Here is a 25,160-nt window from a genome sequence, read left to right as displayed (position 1 = left end):
ATCTTATTGAATCTTGTATCATTTAATTTTTGATTAACTTCTATCATTTAATTTTTTATTAACTTCGCAATATCAAAACTTTCAAAACAAATTTTAATATTTTAGAATCATAAAATATTATCTTATTAAATTTCCGAGTCATTTAATTTTGATTAACTTCGCAATATCAAAACTTTCAAAACAAATATACATATACACATACACATACATACATATATATATATATATATATATGTGTGTGTGTGTGTGTGTGTGTGTGTGTCATGTATTGAGTGAATGAGGACACTACCTATATAAGTAGTATCTACCCAACCCAATTTAAAAGAGAAAACATGCTATATTATGAAGTACTTTAAACTAAATCAAATTAATATTTTTTCAAAAATTGAAAAATTGTCAAAATAGTACACAGTAACTCAAATAATGAAACATGTTTAACATATTGAAATTTAGTTCATTGATACAATTTTATGTATTTATAATTTCAATTAAATTAAGATTGTATTATTTATTTTTGTAAATTAAACCAATTTCATTTTGCATAAAAATCTACTATAAAATACATAGCATAAAATATTTCATGTTGATTGAAACAACTTATTGAGGGCATTATTTCTTGAAAAGTGAGTCCCAAGTGCATTGCTCTTCCTGGATGGCTCATCCTTTTGGTTGTCCAATTCAACTTGGGAAATCATTGTGTCACCATTATCTACAATCCTTTGTTTTTGCATGTAATCCCATTTGTCTTGAAAAAGATACAAGATTCCCATGAATGAGATTTGAGCTGTGAAAATTATAGTCCAAAGTTTCGAGCTATTTGATGTCTTTTTATGGTATGCTTGTAAACCTGTGTAAATGTTTAAGATCCCCACCAACGAGATTATTGTTCCAAGTATCCAATGCAAAATATACCATCTGCTTCGATCTCTAGTTCCTCTGAGAAAAAGAAAATCCATAATTTGAATCGGTACGATAGATTCGTCGAAATTATGTTTTTTTTTTCTGCATATGATCTTTGATGAGGTGATGTTTCAATATTCAGAGGATCAGCATGCATGCTTAGGCAAAGAAAAAAAAAAGCAAATTTGAAAGAATTGCCCCTTAGACTGAGCTTTTTTAGGGATTTGCAAGAAATACCTTTTAGGCCTTTTCAAGCCAACCAGAACTTGTACATAAATGGCCCCATAGATTGCTAGCCCTATTCTTTGGTGACTGTTGTTGAATGCATTTTCAAAATTTCTGATTGATAAAGCTGCTCCAATCGTGGCTAGCAGCACTGAAATCACCTTCAGATTGTTTAAATTAAATCAAGCATTAATGTTGGAAACCACCATGAACATTAAAAATGCAAGTTTTTACTGCATTCCGATTTCGAAATTTTGTATAGTGCTTGTATTTGTATATATTGCAACAAAGTAAGGCATCCTTTTCTTTTCATGAAAAATCTTACTTCTACAGGTAAGAAGATGGATTTTTGTAATTATAGTCTTTACCTAATTGTGGGCTCTCCCATGCCACTAAAAAAGAACTTTTGAACCTCAAATTTCAGGCCACTATCAAATGGAGTCATGATTATGCATCAAGAAAAGAGAAACAAATGTTTAATTATCCCCACCTTATGTACTATAAAGTAACAAAATGATTTTATCACACTTACTGAAGAATTGCAGTCAAGATTTCAGCTTAATTTCTCCAATACAGATGACAACACTTACCTGGAAAACTGCATGAACATGGAACAATATTTTGTGCTTTCTGAGATTGAAGCCCTTTGTGCTAGACATTCTAATTGTTAATATTCCAACAGGCATCAAGAATCCGATCGAAGCCCATAAAAGAATCCCGTGAAGGGCCATATCACATGTCTTTTGAGGATTCATCACCTGCGGAAGTAACTCAAAAGTGTTCCAAAACATAGGTGAATCCCATGAGTTTCTTTGAACATAGAGGTATAGAGAAAATGAGATGAGATATTGTTACTTGTTTGGTGATGTTTTTGTGATGACTCGCTTCTTCGTTCCGTTCATTAGATGAGCATTCACCAGAATTAAGAAGAAACAGAAGAGTAAAGATTATGATATAGAACTTATTTTGAAGTGTATGCATTGTGAAGAAGTGGAAAAAAGATATGAAAAACAGAAGCAAAATATCAGTTTCTTTTGGGATTTTTCCGATGAATTTTTAGAGAGTTGGTGACTTGAGTTCAGTGGCTATTTCTTTTGATATTAGTTGAGCTGAAGAATATTGAATACTTTTTTACGCAGTACGTGGAAAGAGTGCAATGATATCTGCCCTTTGCCTTTTTCCCTATGAAAGATTAATTTCCTGCTTTTGGGCTTTGATTGCCTAGTTTCTTTTCCTTTGTTGTAAACTTTCTTACTTCAAACAATGTTAGTCGATTCATTATGGTCTTCAACTCTTGGTTACATACAGGCAATTGTTTCATTAGAACCCAAAATTTAATATTAACATCCACCTTATGCCATCAGTCTCTATACTCATGTGGTCGAGTAGCCTAAAGTCAGCTACACGAGTCTTGATAAAATATCATTTATCACCTTTGTGAAAGTCAAAAAACACCTGTATAAAATAACTGATCATTTATAACTCTGTCTTTTAAAATTTTGAGCATAAAATCCCTATACTTGCATATTTCTCCAATTTCAATCTTGTTTTTATCGGAGTATTGGTAAGATGTCGTAGAACTGTTTGGTGCTCTCCCTCTTGTAAATCTTTGCCGGGATGGTGGCCGTCTTCATAATTTGAATACAATGACAGCGGACTCTGCGTCGAGATGCCATCTCAGTATACATCTGCTCAACAGCCTCATTCAATGTAGTGTCACGGTACTCTTTGTACATATTGTGAATAAAATACTATTCCCAACTCTTTTAAAACAGAAAACAAGCAGCATAACGAAAACTATGGAGAAAAACAAAAGAATGGAAGTTAAGAAAGCTAACCAAAATAACGTATTTGCAGATGAACTTTCACATGAAGGAAAATGAGCTCTTCGCTCGGATTCTTTGATGCATAAGTGAAGTTGAAACTTTAGAACCAATAAGTGATTTTACAAAACTTCCAGGAACCAAGATCTTCCAAGCACGTTAAAGTAATTAAACATGGGAAAATTTAAAATCAGTGTTGAGCTTCCATATATATATCCATTATTTAGATGATTGGACATAAAAAATTCAAACGTTAAGTAGCACCTACACCAATTTCTACAAACTATGAAAAACAAGATAGCATGTAACCAATATTTCAAGAAAATAATTTCAGCAAAGCTTTATCGGCAATGCGTGTGAACCAAAAGGACAATGGCGGAGCCAAGATTTTAAGTCTGCCCGGATTAGAATTTTTAACAAAAAATGAAATAATATACGACAATTAAATAATAAGATACATGTTCATTGTAGTCTAAAAATGTTTCTCGCTAATAAGATCTTCAATATTTTTGCTATAAAACTCATAAGATTTGAAAACTTCGGTCAAAACTTTAATATTGTAATATTTTATATCTCCATCACCTTGCAAAGAAATTTATGAAGCTTAAATAAAATCGTTATATCTAAATATTTCTTAACTAAAAGATAAATAGATGAGCTGAACACACATACTATATCACTGAAGATGTGATTTATGATTATTTAAAGTATAATATTTATTAGTTACAAAATCTTAGTAAATACTTAAACAAACTCTCTCTCTCTCAATACCGATCAAATTATAAGTTTACAACTTTTTTGTTTCAAACAACTCTTGGCACAAATCACAATTATGAGATGGTGGATATTTTCTAAAAATTCTTGTGACAAACTACATCGAGCTCATAATGTTATAACTGACACCTCAAATGATGCATTTCATATTCCATGAGGTGCTCCTTCTTAGCGATAGTATAAATCTTGTCAATGTCGAACCATTTAAAATAATCTTTTGGTTCCAAACCACAGCTAAGTATAAGTAGGAAATGATGCAAGTGAAGCGAGCTTCTGGCAAAACTATGAGTTCAAATAGAATAAGATGAGGTCAGCTCAAAAATTAATACTGATGCATTTATAAATTGGAATTGATTGAAATGATACAATGAATTGGCAAGATTTCAAAAGTCGAAAAAAACATAAGATTTGAGGTGAGGATTTGAACCAACTTTGTATAAATATAGAGTGAGTGTACTTGAGCAAATTGGCTTAAGGTTGAGGATTCGAGTGATTGGGAACAAGACAAATCTAATTACAATTTCGTCTCTTGAATGTTTTCATCCTTTAGGGTAGTCTCATGAAGCTGAATAAATGGATCCAAGTCAAGATCGTTTGGCTTCTTTTATTTATGGATATTTCCACGGGCTAGAAAGTCATTTAGTTTAACTTAATACATTATTAAAAAAAATTAGCACCCGGGTTACAGCCCAGGTACTCTTACCTGTGGCTCCGCCCGTGCACAAGGGGCAAATAAAGATTAAAAAAGCAACCCGAGGACACTGCAAAGAAGTTAAAGTACACCACTAAGACACATAGTTCAACCAGTTGCACCGGAAATTCGATTAAAATATTCCTAAAAAGCAGCAAAATTACCCGAACAGAGATCATATACCTCCTTAATGGCGAGAACCTGATCGTTGCTCTTCTTCACCTTCTTAAGCTTTCTCAAAAAATACCTACAAACATAAAAACTTGATCCATAATCCCCATTCTATCGGATTAAAATTACATATCTAAACAAGTAAAACGATGTAAACTTCAGGGCCCAGTTTGGTAGGTATAATTAAGCTCGAATTATTTAATAGTACTTTTTGTTTTGTAAATTTATATTTATTATAGGTTTGACTATTTTCACTGTTTGTCTTGGAAAACAAATCCATGCCTTGAAGATGGATAATATCTATCCGGCTACAGTCACCAACACTGACACAACGTGTTAACCAAAATACCCCTCAATGAAAATAAAAAAATTGCAAGCAGGTCTTGTAGACCTAATTCTCTTTCTTCAGAAGAAGCGTGGAGAGGAACCACTGATGAATCACGACTTCCAAATTCAAAGGGGTTAACAATAAATCCTCGTTTTTTGGATAAATCTGAAGAATTCTGAAGCTTATTCGAAAGTAAAACGTATAAAATTACAGCTTTGGGGAAAAATAAACAATGAATGGGAAATAAATGAAAATATAATATGAAGGGAATTTTGGTCATAAATATGTTTATCGTGATATTATCTCTCTTTTAAATTCGCACCGCACGTAATATTATCTATCCATCAAATTACATATCTTATCATATCAAATATTTATCGATCAAATTATTAATCATTCAATTATCACGTCCTACGAACAAAGCGAACCCCAAAAGAACAAGTCTCTGGACTGCAATCCACATTAATAAAATGATTGTAGGACTGATCGCTAAAACATACCAAAACTTGGATTTGGCGCCGACTTCGTTGGTGGCCAAAGCTTCACGCGATAGATCTTAAGGTGCTCCTCCGTCTTCCGTCAGCAGAGCTCTCCCCACCATGGTTTGTCAGAGCGGTAGCGGTGTTCGCGGTAACCACCATTCCAGTTCCAATGTTATGCAAAAACTTGTGTGAGACGGTCTCACAGGTCGTATTTTGTGAGACATGTCTCTTATTTGAATCATCCATGAAAAAGTATTACTTTTTATGCTAAGAATACTAATTTTTATTGTGAATATCAGTAGGGTTGACCCGTCTCACAGATAAATAATCGTAAGACCGTCTCACAGGAGACATACTCTCAATGTTATGTAGCGGAACGGTTTTGGAATGATCACGAATTTATTAAAAAAATTAAAAAGTCAGAAATTAGTAAAATATCACAAATATTAATTAGTAAAAATATCAAAAATATTACTAACATTAATAATAATATTCTATCATGAATATATATGAATAAAATAATTAAATAGTTTACTATCTTTAAGTAGATGATGTCATAATTTTAGTTTATGTTGTGAACTTAGATGAAAAAATAATGAATAAATTAGGAAAGTTAAAATCAACACAGAAACATAAAAATATAAATACTTAAAACAAGCCATATAAAATATCAAATACTCGGATAGAAACCGTTCTGTTTCTTCGACCCATTTCGTTACACCGATATATTGTGAAAAAACAGCGTTACAAATCATCCAACGTTTTTTCCCAGAACTTTGACTCGGTGAAGGTCGTTCCCATTCCGGCGAACCATGCTCTCCACCTCCTGGTATTGATGGAACTGCACAAAGTACAACACAATCAAAATAATTTTAAAATACAACACAAAAGAAAGAGATCATCAAACGCATACCTGGTAAATGGCCATTTCCAATCAACTTCTCTCTGCTGGCCCTTTCCCTCACTCTCTGGTGGCGAGTTTGACAAGGGTTGAAATTCGGCTCAGGGAAACTTGATTTGTTGGGCTTGAATCGGCTCACAGTATCTCATTTGGACTGGCCCGAGCATATGCTCTCGATTGAGTCCAAGCGATTGGTATCTTTTTATATTGATTTTGGTCATTTATTACTTCTATCTGTTGAAAATAAATGATTTGAATATTGAAAAGTAATAGTTGAATATTTGAATGTTGAAAATAAGAGTTGTAAAATTAGAAATTTGTGTGTGATGATGTAGATAATGATGTATTTTATTTTTTGGATTATGTGTAATGAAACTCTATAAATAGATCTCTCATTTGTGAAGAAAATCACAATTGAGTAGAGAGAAAAATATTATAAAGTGTGTAGTTTGGTAAATTTTGAGAGTTTGAGATTTTTACTTTTTACCATAAATTTTTACTTTTTCACAACACGTTATCAGCACGAAGCTCTAAAAGTCCTACATACTTTTCCAAGCTCCAAACAGAAGAAAAGGGTAACAAAAGTAATAATATTTATTTTACTGTTATTTATTTATTGTGTATTTATTTAATATACAATATAATGTTATTATTAGAAATAATAAAAATAAATTTTCATAAACTTGTTATAAATCCTGGGAGGATGTTAAGACGAAATCCAACACTCCCGGTAAGGGATACGACAAGTATAAAAGCCCATAAGGTTTTTAAACAAAATAAATTATAACACTCATTATAATATTATGATATGATATACATAATTATTTAAACATGTCTAATATTATATATACCATATTATTACCATAAAATTATACAAATACATACCTTTATTTTTTTGTACACCAACGGTCATAAATGGTAAAAAAAAACGGCTAGTTTTTGCCCTATAAATATGATATCACAAACACATTCAATCACTCCAACTTTCTCTTCTTCTCTAAAAATTATTCATCATCAAATTTTTCGAAGAAAAAAGAAGATGGCTTTCTCGAGGATATTTTTAATTATTTTGGTTATCATAGTCACGAGTCTTATATTTATCGGAGAATATCCTCCTCGTGCGTTTTCTTTATTTTTACAAATACTTGTACTTGTTGTTTATCCGTTACTTTGTATTGCAATATTTATTAACTAATAAAATGCATCGTAATTTTTTTTAGTACCACCATGTCAAATTTAACAAAGCTCGAATTTGTTGCGCTCGACATCACGGGAAAGAATTATAAGCCATAAACTCTAGATGTAGAAATACATCTTGAGTCATTGGGTCTAAGCGAGACCATTAAAGAAAATGGCATATGCACGTCACAAGAAAAGGCAAGAGCCATGATATTTTTGCGTCGACATCTCGACGATGGATTGAAATGTGAATATCTGACTGAAAAAAATCTCATGGCTTTGTGGAAGGGATTAAAAGAAAGATTCGAACATATAAGAGAAGTTATACTTCTGACCGCCCGGGATGAATGGAATACATTGAGATTCCAAGACTTTAAAAAAGTCAGTGATTACAATTCGGCGATGTATAGAATAATCTCGCAATTAAAATTTTGTGGACATAAGGTCACAGAATCTGAGATGCTTGAAAAAACATTTTCCACGTTTCATGCATCAAATATTACTCTACAGCAACAATATAGAGTACGTGGATTCGCGAGATATTCTGAACTTATCGTCTGTCTTCTTGTGGCGGAAAAAAACAACGAGCTATTAATGAGAAATCATCAGTCCCGACCCACTGGATCAACAGCATTTCCAGAAGTAAATGCTGTAAGTAAAAATGAATTTAAACCTGGAAACCAAAATCAATTTCAAAGACAAGGTTCTGGTCGAGGTCGAGGTCGTGGACGTGGACGTGGAATTGGTCGTGGTCGTGGACGCGGCCGTGGTTTTGAAAATAATAGAGATAGTTATTTTTATAACTCATCTCAAAAGAGCGTCTCAAACCATCCACTGAAAAGACATCATGAGAATACAAGTGTTAATGAGAATCACTCAAAAAGATATGAAAGTTCTTGTTACAGATGTGGTACTCCAGGAAATTGGTCCAAAGTTTGTCGAGCCCCTGAGCACCTTTGTAAACTTTATAAAGAATCATTAAAGGGGAAAGAAAAGGAGACCAACTTCACTGAACGCAGTGACCGTTTGAGTGATTCAACTCATTTTGATGCTAGTGATTTTATGAATGATTTCTCTGGAAATGATCAATATGTTGGTGGGATAGAAATGAACAATATTGGTGTTGCAGATTTTCTCAACGATTTCTCTGAAAATGAACAATATAATGGTAGAATATAAATGTACAATAATTTATTTTTCATGTATTCATATAATAATGTTTTATTGTATAATTATGATATGTGTTATATTTAAATATATATTGCCAGTAATTTATTTCATTGCATATTTTTTTGAAGTTCAAATATGGAAAATGCTATGAGCAAAGCTGAAGTTTGCATACCCGGTAGTGGTACAACGCACACTATCCTCCGAGATAAAAGATATTTCTTGGAACTAAAACCAACAAAAACAACGGTGAATACAATATCAGGTCCTGTAGACTTGATTAAAGGATGTGGTAAAGCACAATTTTTGTTACCTAATGGTACAAAATTTTTGATCAATGATGCTTTATATTCACCACAATCGAAAAGAAATTTGTTGAGTTTTAATGATATATATTCCCATGGGTATGATACTCAAACAATGAACGAAGGGAATGAGAAATATATGTGTCTTATCACATATAAATCAGGAAAGAAATATGTGATTGAAAAACTACCAATGCTCCCTACTGGATTGCTTTATACACATATAAGTCTCATTGAATCAAACATGGTAGTTGATAATTCTTCGATATTAACCAATTGGCATGATCGATTGGGACATCTTGGTTCAACAATGATGCGAAAAATTATAGAAAATACACATGGTCATCCACTGAAAGACCAGAAGATCTTTCAGAATAATAAGTTTCAATGTAAAGCATGTTCTCTTGGAAAACTTATTATAAGACCATCACCAGTCAAAATCCAAACTGAATCACCAATGTTTCTTGAACGTATTCAGGGTGATATTTGTGGACCAATCCATCCACCATGTGGACCATTCAGATACTTTATGGTATTGATTGATGCCTCCAGCAGATGGTCACATGTATGTTTATTGTCAACTCGAAATGTTGCATTTGCAAGATTACTTGCTCAAATAATAAAATTGAGGAATCAGTTTCCCGATTATACAATCAAGAAAATTAGACTTGATAATGCTGGTGAATTTACTTCCCAGACTTTCAATGATTATTGTATGTCTATGAGAATCATTGTTGAGCATCATGTTGCTCATGTACATACACAGATTGGATTGGCTGAATCATTGATGAAACGTCTGCAAACGATTGCTAGACCAATGATTATGAAAACAAAGCTCCCTATTTCTATATAGGGACATGCAATTTTACATGATTCTTCATTAATTCGCATCAGACCAAGTGCATATCATAAATACTCCCCATTACAGCTTGCATTTGGTAAAGAACTAGACATTTCTCATCTGAGAATTTTTGGATGTATGGTGTATGTGCCTATTGTACCACCACAACGAAAGAAAATGGGACCTCAAAGAAAGGTTGTAATTTATATCGGTTATGATAGTCCATCAATCATTCGATATCTTGAACCTCAGACAGACGACGTGTTCACAGCACGTTTTGCTGATTGTCATTTTAATGAGGAAATCTTCCCAATCTTAGGGGGAGAACAGAAACATACCGAAAAGGAAATTACAAGGTATGTATCATCATTGTTATATCTGGATCCAAGAACAAAACAATGTGAAAAAGATGTACAACAAATTGTACACTTGCAAAGAATAGCAAATCAAATACCAGATGCATTTGCAGACACAAAAGGGGTAACTAAATCATATATACATGCTGCAAATACCCCTGCTCGAATTGAAATTCCAAAGAAACAAATGGAAGATACTCATGATGTCATTAAACGCCTGAAGCGTGGAAGGCCAGTCGGTTCCAAGGATAAAAATACTCGAAAAAGAAAATTCATAGAAAAACACGATGATCACAAAATAAAGAATGATGTTTCTGAAGAAACACATGATGATCACAAAATAGATAATGGTGTTCCTGAAGAAACACATGATGATGAAAATGTTCTGTCAGAACCACAAACTGACGAGAATCATGAAATCTCTATCAATTACATTAATACTGGAAAAATATGGAACCGAAAAGATATAGATGAAATTGATGATATATTTTCTTATAATGTGGCAATCGACATCATAAATGATAACGAAGATCATGAACCAAAATCTTTTGGTGAATGTAAAAATCGGCAGGATTGGATAAAATGGAAAGATGCCATCCAGGTTGAATTAGATTCGCTAAATAAACGTAATGTTTTTGGACCTATAGTCCTTACACCTGAAGGTGTAAAACCTGTTGGATACAAATGGGTTTTTATTCGAAAGCGAAATGAGAAAAATGAAATAGTAAGATATAAAGCTCGACTTGTTGCACAAGGTTTTTCTCAAAGGCCTGGAATTGATTATGAAAAAACGTATTCTCCTGTGATGGATGCAATTACGTTTCGGTATTTGATTAGCTTGGTGGTATCTGAAAATTTAGAAATGCGTCTTATGGATGTTGTTACAGCTTACTTATATGGATCACTTTATAGTAATATATATATGAAAATCCCTGAAGGATTTAAGATGCCTGAAGAACAAAGTTCAAAACACCGGGAATGTTATTCTGTGAAATTACAAAGATTATTATATGGGTTAAAGCAATCAGGTAGAATGTGGTATAATCGACTAAGTGATCACTTGATGAAAAATGGATATGTAAATAATTCAATATGTCATTGTGTTTTCATTAAGAAAACAACATCCGGATGCGTAATTATTGATGTATATGTTGATGATTTAAACATCATTGGAACGAATAAGGAAATTCAAGAAGTTGTGTCATACTTGAAGGAAGAATTTGAAATGAAAGATCTTGGAAAAACCAAGTATTGTCTAGGTTTACAAAATGAACATAAAGAATGTGGAATGTTGTTCACCAGACAAATTATACAGAAAAGATCCTTAAACGTTTTAATATGGATAAATCCAATCCTTTAAGTACTCCAATGGTTGTTAGATCATTAAACACAGAAAAGGATCAATTCCGACCATGTGAAGAAGATGAAGATATTCTTGGTCCAAAAGTACCATATCTAAGTGTCATTGGTGCCCTTATGTACCTTACAAATTGTACAAGGCCTGATATATCTTTGGCCGTGAATCTGTTGATAAGATTTAGCACATATCCAACAAAGAGACACTGGAACGGAATTAAACATATATTCCGTTATCTACGAGGAACGACAGACTTGAGACTTTTGTATTCAAAAGATGCTAATCCAAGTATAATCGGTTATGCTGATGCTGGATACTTATCTGATCCACACAAGGCACGCTCCCAAACTGGATATGTATTTACTCGTGGAGGCACTGCAATATCTTGGCGTTCACAGAAACAAACGCTCGTAACAACTTCATCAAATCATGCCGAGATTATTGCACTACATGAAGCAAGTCGTGAATGTGTGTGATTAAAATCAATGACCCAACATATCCAAATTTCATGCGGATTATCATTCGATGAGAAGCCTGTGATACTATATGAAGATAATGATGCATGTGTTGCTCAAATGAAAGAAGGATACATAAAAAGCGACAGAACTAAACATATTCCTCCTAAGTTCTTCGCATTCACCAAGGAGCTTGAGAAGAATAAATGTATTGATGTTCGTCACATTCAATCAAGTGAAAACTCATCAGATCTCTTCACAAAGGCACTTCCTATGTCAATATTCAGAAAGCACATATATAATATTGGGATGCGCAATCTACGAAATTTGTGAATAATTGTTCATGTCAACATCTGGGGGAGTTTACGTGACTGCACTCTTTTTCCCTTACTATGGTTTTTATCCCAATGAGTTTTTCCAAGTAAGGTTTTTAACGAGGCAGTACAAAACACGTAATGAAGACATCATCATATCATGATCATCATCACAAGGGGAGTGTTGAATATAAATGATTTGAATATTGAAAAGTAATAGTTGAATATTTGAATGTTGAAAATAAGAGTTGTAAAATTAGAAAATTGTGTGTGATGATATAGGTAATGATGTATTTTATTTTTTGGATTATGTGTAATGAAACTCTATAAATAGATCTCTCATTTGTGAAGAAAATCACAATTGAATAGAGAGAAAAATATTATAAAGTGTGTAGTTTGGTAAATTTTGAGAGTTTGAGATTTTTACTTTTTACCATAAATTTTTACTTTTTCACAACACTATCGTTATTTTTTTCTATAACGGGAGAGCTTCACCTGTCTCCTTCTATAATTTCATGTAACTTTGTCGAGCACTACAAAAAAAACGGAAACATAGCGACTTCTGATTGTTGCTCTATTGTAATTTTGTAAATATTCAAGAGCTGTCGATACCAAAAAATATGTTGCTCTATTGTACTTTTGTAAATATAATGCATTCTGACTTCTGATTTTTTGACAAGTTCTGACATATCAAAATTTCATTAAAATTTGCTTCGTCCGAGGTTTTTTTTTTTTTTTTTCCTTTTACAAACTACTCCTCTCATTTTACTTATTTTCGGGAATAGAACAAAAGTGAGTGGCCTAAAAAAAATCCAGTCTTTGTCATATTCAAGAGCTGTCGATACCAAAAAATATGTTGCTCTATTGCACATTTGTAAATATAATGCATTCTGACTTCTGATTTTTTGACAAGTTCTGACATATCAAAATTTCATTAAAATTTACTTCGTCCGAGGTTTTTTTCTTTTCCTTTTACAAACTACTCCTCTCATTTTACTTATTTTCGAAAATAGAACAAAAGTGAGTGGCCAAAAAAAATCCAGTCTTTGTCATATTCAAGAGCTGTCGATACCAAAAAATATGTTGCACTATTGTACTTTCGTAAATATAATGCATTCTGACTTCTGATTTTTTGACAAGTTCTTACATATCAAATTTCATTAAAATTTACTTCGTCCGAGGTTTTTTTTTTTCCTTTTACAAACTACTCCTCTCATTTTACTTATTTTCGGGAATAGAACAAAAGTGAGTGGCCAAAAAAAATCCAGTTTCATTGTTTCTCTTCCTGCATCTTGCAAAACTCTGTACATTACCACGTTTTTCATTTCTCTTCTTCTATCTTTTCACATCTCGAAAGAACTCTTTTTCAAAAACACAGAAATATTAAATTAAAACGTTTCTGAAAAAATATGAGTTACACGTCTTTGCTAAAAAGTGAATTGGACTAAATTTATTGTTATTTTGTGAGACAGTGTGATATGTTTATATTTGTAAGTTGGTTGACTAGATTCATATTTATCATGAAAAATAATATTTTTAACATTGTTTTTAAAATCAAACAGGCCGATGAATCAACCATGAGTCCGGTCCGGACTTAATTTTAAAGTTGTTTTGCGGTCAAACAGGTGAACCGGTTAAAAACCGGTCCAACCGGTTCACCACTTTTTTTAAAAAAAAAATTAGCATTTGTTTATTTTCTTCTATTTTTTTAAAAAAATTGTTTTTAAAATTTTACTTTTTAATTATATATTAAATTTTAAAATATTATTTAAATAGTATTATATTTTATTTTTTTATTTTAAAAATATATATATATATATAAATAATTATATGTATATAATTGCTTGAGTTGCACGAGCATTGTAAAAAAAATTATTGCAGTTTGGGTTAAATATCAAGTCTTCGTTTTTTCTTTGAATTTATGTTGAATATCTCAAATTTCTTATTTGGTAAGTAAAAATTTAAAAAGTTTCTTGCCGCGATCATTTGTAATTTAAGATTCAATTGTTATGCTTTTCAATTTAGAATTCTTGCACTCAACATAGTTTTGAAATTAAGTTTTGAATTAATCTTAAATTGATAGCTATTAACAAATATAAAAATACTTATATGTTTCATTATATATGCAACGCGTATATCTTGGTAGCTTGTATAAATAATTTAAAACTCAACACAACATAAGATCAATTTCAATTTTCTTTGAGTATTTCCCATTCAATATATATTTTTTTTTTGGAAGTCTATGCAAACTCTAAAAAAATTATTTTTCTCTTTCACTTTGAAAAATAATATTTTAGTGTTTATTAACCTTAAATTATGCTTATGATTAGTTTAATTCGGATCTAAAAGTTTGTTTAATGTTGATTCTGAATTTTAAAAAATGGTTATGATATTTTGATATATAAATGATTTTTTTCCTGGACACTCTTGCCTGTAATAATTTGTCTAATCCAAATGAACATATTTGCAAGATATTCAAAGTGCAGAATTTGAGATTTTTTTATTATTTATGATTTAAACATTCACTGTATATATTTTATATGTTATTATTATTGTTTAAAGAGAACAATTTATATATATATCAAACAAGATTCTACATTTATATCAATTCCGTTTTCAAACGCCTGCTTGCTTCATGTTCACTGCGTAGTTTGGTATGGTTTACATACTACTACATTAACCCGTGAGTTTATCCAGTGCAAACCGAAATATATTGATTGCGAGAAATGAAACTCACATATAAAAATTCGACACAAAAAATATTGTTTAAATATAATTTTTCTTTACCTAAAAATTTATTTTATATAAAATCCTATCTAAGATTCAAATGAATGCATAATGCGTATGACATTATTAACGTGCAAGCTAATATCAAAAATACCTATTTCATCTAGTTATTATATTTATATATATATATATACATATATATATATATACATATATATATATATATATATATATATATATATATATATATATATATATAAACTAGTAATTTTTCAACGTGATGCTTGCAATATTAAATTTAATATAAAATATAATTTTATATAAACAACGTTTTATTTAAAGTACAATTATATTTTTGTATTTTTTTGTTATGTTTTTTAAATAACATAAAATAAATACATATAATCATTATATGTTTTTTAAAAAAATTTAATAACCAAAACTTATATTGCTAAAAAAAATAAAAATAAATCTGATATATATGATGAAGTAAGTGTTTAGAAAATTGTAAAAAAATTCAAAATATTAAATGTGGTTTGCTATATTTTGGCATTTATAAAAGAACACATATAAACACATGTGAGACAAAAATGTTCATTTCGTGGTATTCTTATTTTCTTAATAATATAGTATAGACATGCACTACAAGAAAAATGATTTTCTGCAACACGTCATCAACTTCGTGCTTCACGCTGTTAATAGATATGCACTCATTTTAAACAATGTCGCTAATTTAGCGACTGATTTTTGACCGTCACTAAATTAGCGACTAATTTTAGATGTTTTATGAATATGAAAGGCATACATTGCACGCCGCGGATAATAGTATTAACAGCGTGCACATGTACGCCATGGATAATCTATATAATAATAATAATATTAATAATAATAATTAAAAAAAAATAAATACACGTACGCGAAAGTACGATTTCATGTATTTTTCTATATTTTCTCCTTTTTTCTCTTAGTAACGCTTTTGCACATGGAAATTACTGTGTAAAACACAATATTCATCTCCGTAAAAACGACATTAGCTACTTAAAACACGTTATCAGTGCACAAACGCCACGTAATTTACCAACACCATTATTTTTCTCCTCAAGTAACATTAAAATATGCATACAAAATCAGCAATCAAATATGAAAAGAGATTTTCGTATCAATAAAACTATTAAATAATTATAATCCTAGCTATACTTGCTTAATGAACGTAAATACTCATCCTTAATAGTGCCCTAGAAAGTTCTACGATTTCAATTATAACAATTAATTAATAATTAATTACCAAGATGATTAAAAACTTAAGCGTGTCGCTAATTCAACCAGCTGTTCGATCGGTGTCGTCGATGAGTTAAATAATTTCTTCGATTTATTGCAGCAATATGATCGATCTTATAGTTTCACGAATTTTTTAGAGTGGTTAATTAATATTTCGTTGAAAAAATAAAATAAATAAGAAAGATGATTTTGTAGATTGTAATCTAACACCACAAACAGTTGTATATTATATTACTATTTCTGTTAATACATTGGGGAGCTTATTGAATCTTCTCTCGAGAGGTTTATGTCATTACATCACACGAGTAACCATATTGACGTACGCTATCATCAATAATCGGTACATCGAGGATGCTTTGGATGATCGACAATATATATATGATTCATTGTAGGACCGAGTGTTTGTCGTTTTACCAAAAGGTATAGCTAGTAGTAATGGTCCAACTCAAATCTTTTAAACCGTACATCAGCTCAAGCACCACGGTTCGATCGCTCTACCAAGCGCACCCAACAATCTCCCTCCCAATAATTGCACTCCTTGCAATCAATGGGAATCGAACCCGTGACTTTGGCTCTGATACCAATTGTAGGACCGAGCGTTTGTCGCTTTACCAAAAGCTATAGCTAGTAGTAATGGTGCAAGTCAAATCTTTTAAACCGCACATCAGCTCAAGTACCACAGTTCGATCGCTTTACCAAACATAGACAATTATTACATCTAACATTCGTGGTCTCATAATCGTATATTGTATTAATAAACATATTCGGTAAAATTGATGTGAAAGTAAAAATTATTGGAAGTGGAAGATTATGCATGATTGCATATTCTCTCGATAGATATTTTGGGTTTTAGACTTATTTAGCTACCTATATATATATAAGTACACATTCCACGATTTATTTGCTAAACCTACGATATAGTGACATTAAACCTACTCTAAAACATGGCCATCCCATGTCTGAATTTAACAGAAAAATCTTTCAGCATTCAAATATTCAAAATGTATCCCAAGAATTCCATTATGAAACCGAAAGCATTCCGGCCAATTTTGTCATCCATTTTCTTGTATTTTATCATATTCTGCGTTTTCAGATTCTCACATTTAACCTTTCCATGCACCACTGAATTCTGGTTTTTCATAGCAAACACTCTCATTCTCATTATCGCTGCTGATTTTGATGCTTTCTCTTCGTCAGAAAAGCAAGAATATATCTCCCGAGAGTGCGGGATCAAAAACAACGTGAGATTAGCGGACATGAACGTCGAAACAACGTTGACGACTCCACCTGATGAAAAATATTATAGCATGGTTTCTTCTGCAAATGACGATGGTTATCAGAATCTTAAACCCGAAGCTACGGAAAAAGAGATCAAACAAGAAGATGATAATACAGAAAACCCTGAAGAGGAAAGTGTGGAAAAGATGAAAGATTTGAGCACAACCGATCAAGAAGTTGAGAATGAGCGGATCAGTACTATTGCGCAGGAAACATTCGCTGTGACTGAAACCTGGGAGGGGGGAGGGGTTGAATCTCTGTCTGATCAGATTGAAGAAGACGAGTTTTCAAGTATGACTGTTGAAGAACTTAATACGAGGGCCGAGGAATTCATTCGAAGGATTCACAGGCAAATCAGGCTTCAAGTACTGGTCGACAACCGGAAGAATCTACAGGATCAACTGCAGCCAGTCTAAAATTCATCATTTGAAATGAAAATTTCAAATGATTAATAAAAAATTATTTCTTTTCTGTTATTAAAATATATTATTTTTTTTTGTATAAACATATATGCATGGTAGTTTATTAAATGCATGATAGTAAAAGATTCATTCCATGAAAGCACTTAAAATAATCACGAGTCGAGGGTTATAACTTATAATATCAATTAGGAGGCTCGTAAATGTTAAAATATATATACTTCAAACAACATTATTTTTTGAATAAAAATATATTATTATGATAGCATTATATCCTTATACTGCTTGCCAAACACACCGTAAGTGTTTACCATTTTCCGAGTAATCATAAGTCAATACATTTAAAAGTTTGACACCAAATTGTATACAAATATTTCGCTACATCTTTCACCATATAGTTAAAAGAGCATTTCTTTACATTTGTAGTATATACTTATTTGACTCAAAAATATTACTTTTTACAATTGAGTTGGTCATGTCATGGAAAAATATTATTTTTATGATAACAATAAAAGTTTTCACTGTAAAAGTATTACTTTGTATAATCGATATTGTAAACGTATATTCTCAATATTTATTGTGATATGGTTGATTTGGTTAAGTTTTGCTCTATCAACATCGACTAAGCAAACATTTTTTGCTTACATGCAACGACAATCACTCCATTGCACATTATTCATTTTGACATACAAGTAAACACTTCTGAATAACGGTTGAGTCAATTAAATTGATTATGTTAGTATGTTTATAAAAGGTATATATCATCTACTAAATATAAAATAATATTTTTGATAATAAGCATTTCAAATAAATTTTTCATTCAAAAAGTTGATAAAATGTCAAGAATTACCATCCCATAATGTAATAATTTGAATATCTCAAAATTAAATGAAAAATTAAAATCCCAGGATATCCATAAATCAAATAGATAATAAAAATATGACTAAAATAAATGAACATTTTGTGAAACTTGTGGATAAGTGTGATCATTTCATTTATTTAATCTTTAAATAAATAATAAAAAGCTACGGCTTATGTTAGTTCAGTCTAATGGCCTATGATCATTAAATTAATAGCTTCAGGGTGAGCCGTATACGTTAAATGTGCTCCACCTAGACCTTTAAATAAATAATAAAAAGCTACGGCTTATGTTAGTTCAGTCTAATGGCCTATGATCGTTAAATTAATAGCTTCAGGGTGAGCCGTGAACTACGTTAAATGTGCTCCACCTAGACCTATCAATGGAAATGATTCGTTATAGGGTTCATTTAATATATGTTCCGGTGTTATGAATCCACATACATAATTTATACAGAACTCACCAATTTGTTTGCAGTTGTTTGACCAGAACATCAAATTTCAGGTAAAGTTGAAAGAGACTGTCAAGTCCGCTATATATCTCGTTTCTGCCTCATGTTGTGTTAACAGTAGATTAAAGGGTTTTCGTTTCGTTTTCTGAAGCATCTTCGAGGTATCTTTATTTCAATTATCCAAACTCTTGTTTAACTTTCAGTTTCCTCGGCCAGGGAAAATGATGTTGGAATAAAGGGCAATGATTTTTTCAGCTTGGGTGGGGTGGCTTGTCCTCGACATTTTCACTTTGTATCACCATCATTCTGGGCCTGGAGAGGAGGTTAAGCTAGACTTAAAGGGCTTACGGTCTTTGTGGAATATCATGTTTTTTGCATCCTTCCATTCGATGTTGAAGTCTGTAGGTTAAATGGACTACTCGCAACATTTGTGGGCCATCCAATATTAGAAGATATTTTGGAACTTGAGGTGAACTAATATGCATAGCCTTACCCATTTGAAGGCCTCGCTCGGTGATAAATTTATGTTTGCCTTATGAAGAGATACAATATACGATAAAGAGATTATAAAAACTTCTTTTATCTGATAATTCCTCTAAAGAAAGTCTTGATTTATTTTTCTTGTAGTCGTGTTATTCTTGAGGAATTTGGTTTTCAGGTTAGAAAAAGCACAGACAAAGAATATTGGAGGGTTGAAGGCGATGGAGAAAAATTTAGGAATGTACATGGGATATCATCAGGTAGAATGATGGAAATTTATTTTTACCTCTTCTGTTTTACTTTACAGCTGATTTGTACTTCTTTCTACTTGGTATATTAAAATTTATTCATGATTGCCAGCTCCTTAGAATATCAACCACTTTTATTGTCAAATCTAGTACAAAAGTAGTTGCTTCTAAGTTGATGTAAGATATACATCATAAATGTTGGGAAAAGACTGGTACCCGTTCCCAGCTTTTCCCTGCTTTCTTATGAATTTAATGCATCAAATCGACAAAAACCAGCCTTAGAATTTAATCAACGTTTCATGGAATCGTATTTGAAGTTTATCCTGTATTAAACACATTGGTTTTGATACATATGAAGGATCCACAATCATATCAGTGCTCCCTGGAAGTAGATTACAAGAGGTCGCACGCATGCTTCCAATATTTTCACACACCTTGGAGCTACTTAAAAATGACTTCTCCGAGTTAACAGCGGTTATTTATGTGGCACCTAACAAGCAAGTGGAAGGTTACATCAGGAAGGCTGTCGGGGGTGTGGCCAGTGCCAGTTTTTATGGTACTAGGTGTCTCAGCCTGCATCAAGTATAATGCTTTTAGTGTAAGACCTTTGATATTATATCAGCAAAGCTATTTGGCTATCATATTCTAAAATTATTGCATCTCGAGTAACGTAATGGTCTGAATAGCACTTCAACAATGGTACATACACAATAGATTAACCTGATTCATTTTTAGCTCAGATTTGTTGTTGACTACTACTCTTTGAATTAAATGGATCAATTTGACAGAATTATCGTGCTGCCTTTAGTATTGAAAAATTGAAAATTTCAAAATTCTGGTGTTTTGTACACTTCGGCTGATCGATGCTAGGAAGCATCGTGATTTCCGGCGGGCTATGGTGTGTGAACTGATATGCTGTGTTTTTGTGTCCATGGTTTGCTAAAACAGTATCGGAACGGCCGGAACGGTAGCGAGGCCCACCTTAACGAAGTTCCGAGATGTGAACGTTGATGATTTGAGGGCGTCATCACGTAGATAGAAAACGTCGTGTTATCGGTGGAACGGCACGGATCGACGAAACGGCGCAGAACAATAAAAGAAAAAAATAATAATACAAAAGCAAAGTTCAATTGATTATAACCTAAAACTTTCTTGATAATGAAACCATTCAGTTTGAACAGCAAAGGGCGATTATATTTACTTATGCAACTTTCTTGATTGCCTCTACATCAGATATGCTTTGTGATTCAATATGGCTGGACGGTGGCCTCCGCGACCGCGATTGTGAACCATGGCTACGTCCGTTCTGATTTTTTAAGTCAACACCCATAACCACCGAAAATACTGTAGTTTGCTGGTGTTGCATTGGAACATTTCTTGGTGTATCGAGATTCAAATAAAATAATGCCATCAAAGTAAAAATAGGAGGAAAGAAAATCAAAACTAATGATGTTAATACAGCTAAATTTCAATGTGACACAGGCAAGTCGAGTAGCATAATGTGCATCTGGGACAGGTGCTGTAGAGCTGCAGCTTGCACGCTTACCTTGTGTGGTTGCACATCGAGCCCATGTCCTGACGGAATGGTTCATTCGCTACGAAGCTAAAATACCTTACATCTCTCTTTCCTAATATTAGTTCCAAATACTCTCTTCAAGCCAAACACGGAATATTTCACCCTACATGTGGGGACAGTGCCTCATGTGTCCTGATTTAACCACAAGTACATGGGGTCCACTATTTTTTTTAAATCACAAATGTAGGCTAAATATGGACCATATAAATCATGTGGGGTACTGCCCCCACAGGTAATGTGAAATCCGTGCAGACCATGCATCAATATTGGAGGTAAAAGAATTTGTGCGCCATTCTCGGGGGAGTTTCATACGGCTGATTACCTTGCAAACTTAAGGAAAGCCAAAATCACTCCCTCATCATGCAGCAAGATTCTCGAACTTGTATCTTGAACAAAAAGGAGTCCACGTACAGCTGAGAGGGAAGCACAACAACTAAGGAAAGAGGATTATGGAATGGGCACTTTATCCGGGTGACACAGCCCTATTTATATTGTGTCCACCTAGAAGGAAGATCACACCATATAGAGCTTGCAAATTTCTGAGCACCTCCTCGCCATTTCTCGAAAGCTTAGCTGCTGGAAAACAGATTTCTCGATCTAATTTCCTGGCCAAATTCGAAGCATTGTAGTAGCGTTTCGAAGTCCAGTTGCTGTCATTGTTAATTCCCCTGCATCAACCGAATTCCTGCTCATCCTTTCAAGCTCAGTTGCTGCCCGAAGTTGGTCCTGAAATAGCCGAGGAGTTTGATCAAACAAGCTATCCAAAATCTCGAGATTTCCGCGGCGGTTCGAACAAGCTATCGTAAGAGCTTTCTTGCAGCAAATTCACTAAAGCTTCTCTGTCATCTTTGAGTGGTGTAGCAGCAAGTTGCTGTCCTTGGACCAATAACCATCCGCAACCCCAAAATCCTCCCCACAAACTCTTCAATTCGAGGTCATCTTCCTTGGAGTGGAGCCACCCGAGAGTGAGACTAGGAGTTGTCCGAGTACCACACAAATTCCTACACTCCCTCACGTTTTAAGTATTTCCCAAAATCAGTAAGTGGGTTTCCTCCCTTGTTTTGTTTTTTTTTATATTATTAAATAAAATTGCACACTTGTATTTATTTAACTGTCCCTTGATATTATACTCTTTTAATAAATATGGCTCACTTATTTGATAAATTTTAAATGGACTTTTGAATATATAAATTATTATATAAAGGATTTGGCTCACTTATTTTTCTTTAAGTGGGCATAAAATATTTCGAAATAAATTAAATATAACTTTGAAAATTCGATCGGCATAATTTATTCGTTTTCATTGGGTATAAAATCCTCTTAATTATTCGTTGTTCGATATTAGTTATAATATTTGAAAGCATGTTGAATTATTTGAAATGCACTGTAATGATTTGATTTAGAAATGGTAAAGGAAATTCCGAACTTTGATATGCTTTGTTTAGGCCCTGATGCGGTGGGTTATAATAACCGTTCCTTTGACCTCGCCCCTTAGAGGAGTAACATATAGGGGACTGATCAGTAAAACCATAGAAAATGAGATGATTTTCAGTGCTATATTCGTATTTTGTTATTATTTGATTCAACATGCTTAATATTGAAATTACGATAATTTAATTGTATGTATATCCTTAATATTTGTTATGCCCGATCGGCCCCCATTTACTGAGTATTTCCCAAAATACTCACCCCTTACATTCCCACCCAGATAAGAACGAGGAACAAATCGAGGGTGAAGAACAAGAGTACTTTTGGGGATGGTGATGAAGCAAACCCGATTCGAGACCAGTCGAATTTATTCTGTCTTTTAATTCTATTATCATGTATTCCGCTTCCGCATTTTATTTCCATCGCATTGTAAAGACGATTATTTGTTATGAAAAAGACTGGTTATTTTGATTTACTACGAGGCTTGTTGTTTTACAATTATGTGATTGTGAGACAACGCCGGTGTCGACTAACCCCGGTCTCGGGGCGTGACATTTAAGTGGTATCAGAGCCTACCAGGTTCATAATCCGGATGGGAGATTGCCATAGGAAATTTGACGAAGTCAAATTTTGGCAAAAGCTTAATCATTTCCTAACCAACTTTGTCATCAATACCCTTATGATGCATTCTTTAAAATCCTTGGGAAATATTCCTTGTTTTGTATAATCAAAATATTCCTTGACCGCTTTTCCGATACTTGTTAAACATTTCCTCTCGTTATTTCAGGAAATTGCTCCATCAGCCCCTATGCCCAACCCTCGACCCCGCACTCGAGCTCAAGCTGCTCTCCGCATGAAGGAGCTTGCCCTCAACTACCAGAGCCGTGTGATCAAGCGCCTTAGGGCCCAGCTAGCAGCACAAGTACAAGAATGTGAGGAGCTGACTTCGGCCAAGGACGAATATAGTGAGCGACTGGGCAAGGCTATCCACCAGTGCGAGCAGTTGAGGGGCGATAACATTGCACTAAGAGAGGACATCGAGGCGAGCCAGTACCGGGAGGAAAGGCTTCGCAAGGACATAGAGCGCTATACCACTGAGCTGCAAGAGGAGAAACAAAAAGGTGCTGTGAACGAGCAGAGATTGAGGGAGTCTTGTGAAGCCATGGTCAACCTCTCAGACTTTAGCTCCCGCCTGATCAAGCAGGTAGATCCCCTTAGGAATCAGGTGCAGCACGGCCGCCAGCTTCTGAACCAAGCAGAGGCGGAGATAATGGGGCTGAAGAGCGAGATGGCCCATCTCATAGAGGAAAAGGACGAGCTCCAGCAACAAGTGGCGCAATTACTGGTGGATGAGGAAGAAGAACCAGAACCTGAAGAACTAGTGCCAGTGCCAGTGGAGGCAGTAGGAGATGGAGAGGTTTTAGGCTAGAGTGTGTTAGCCTATTGCTACTGTTAGAACTATTTCTTTTCCATTGTTGCTATTTTCCATTCCAGTAAATTTCCTTTCAGTTGTTTATTTCAGAAATCAATAAAAGTTGTTATTTGTTGACGTCAATTTATTTTCGCATAATTATGCAATGAATTCTATCAGTTCGTACAACAAATATCTTAGAAACTTGTACGTTTGTAGGAAATGGCCGGAAGACCTCCACGAAACAATCGCAACCCACGGTACGCCAACAACCGCGACGACAATAATGGAAATCCGAATCCTGACGGAAATCCACCACCACCACCTCCCAGAGTGGGCCTGAGCCAAGCAGATTTGATGGCTATAGCCACCATAGTGGCAACAACTATCCAGGGCTTGGGAAACCCCAATGGTAACGGTAATCAGCAGCCTCAACCACCACCGGCACAGAATGAGATCAAGTATCATTATGAGTCCCTTCGTAAGAACCGTTGCCCAGTGTTCAAGGGGGACACCGACCCTGAAAGTAGCCAGAATTGGTTGAAAAGTGTAGAAACCCAGCTGCGACTATTAGAAATACCCGAGGCACTCAAAGTAGAGGTGATAATACCATTCCTTGAAGATAAAGCGAGCAAGTGGTGGGAAACAGTCTCACCTACCCTGACAGCCGCCGGAGCGATCACCTGGAAACAATTCAGAGATGTCTTTCTCAAACAGTATTTCCCAGCAGAAGTCA

At 33.5% G+C, this 25,160-nt stretch overlaps 2 protein-coding genes across 5 annotated transcripts; one reads left to right on the top strand and one right to left on the bottom strand.

Moving 5' to 3' along the window:
* Window positions 1–500: 500 nt before the first annotated feature.
* Window positions 501–4,700, bottom strand: LOC140805332 (cytochrome b561 domain-containing protein At4g18260-like). 4 transcript variants are annotated; one of them, XM_073161608.1, is made up of 5 exons: window positions 4,597–4,644; window positions 1,981–2,813; window positions 1,716–1,883; window positions 1,138–1,286; window positions 501–936 (listed from the first exon to the last, which is right to left on the bottom strand). In XM_073161608.1, the coding sequence occupies exons 2-5, from the start codon at window positions 2,104–2,106 to the stop codon at window positions 579–581; spliced, it is 801 nt and encodes a 266-aa protein (XP_073017709.1). In that variant the 5' UTR covers window positions 2,107–2,813; window positions 4,597–4,644; the 3' UTR covers window positions 501–578. The 4 variants fall into 4 exon arrangements, with proteins under 4 accessions (XP_073017709.1, XP_073017708.1, XP_073017711.1 ...); XM_073161610.1 differs by having other exon boundaries at window positions 502–936; window positions 1,981–2,012; window positions 4,597–4,700; XM_073161607.1 differs by lacking the exon at window positions 4,597–4,644 and having other exon boundaries at window positions 1,981–4,590.
* Window positions 4,701–17,198: 12,498 nt separating this feature from the next.
* On the top strand, window positions 17,199–18,108 carry LOC140805280 (uncharacterized). Its single transcript, XM_073161535.1, has one exon. It carries the CDS (start codon window positions 17,219–17,221, stop codon window positions 17,966–17,968), a length of 750 nt encoding a protein of 249 aa, XP_073017636.1. The 5' UTR covers window positions 17,199–17,218; the 3' UTR covers window positions 17,969–18,108.
* The last annotated feature ends 7,052 nt before the right edge of the window (window positions 18,109–25,160 follow it).

Source organism: Primulina eburnea, chromosome 11 (genome assembly GCF_022965805.1).
Source record: "Primulina eburnea isolate SZY01 chromosome 11, ASM2296580v1, whole genome shotgun sequence".
Classification (NCBI taxonomy): domain Eukaryota; kingdom Viridiplantae; phylum Streptophyta; class Magnoliopsida; order Lamiales; family Gesneriaceae; genus Primulina; species Primulina eburnea.
This window is presented reverse-complemented; position numbering and strand designations above follow the sequence as displayed.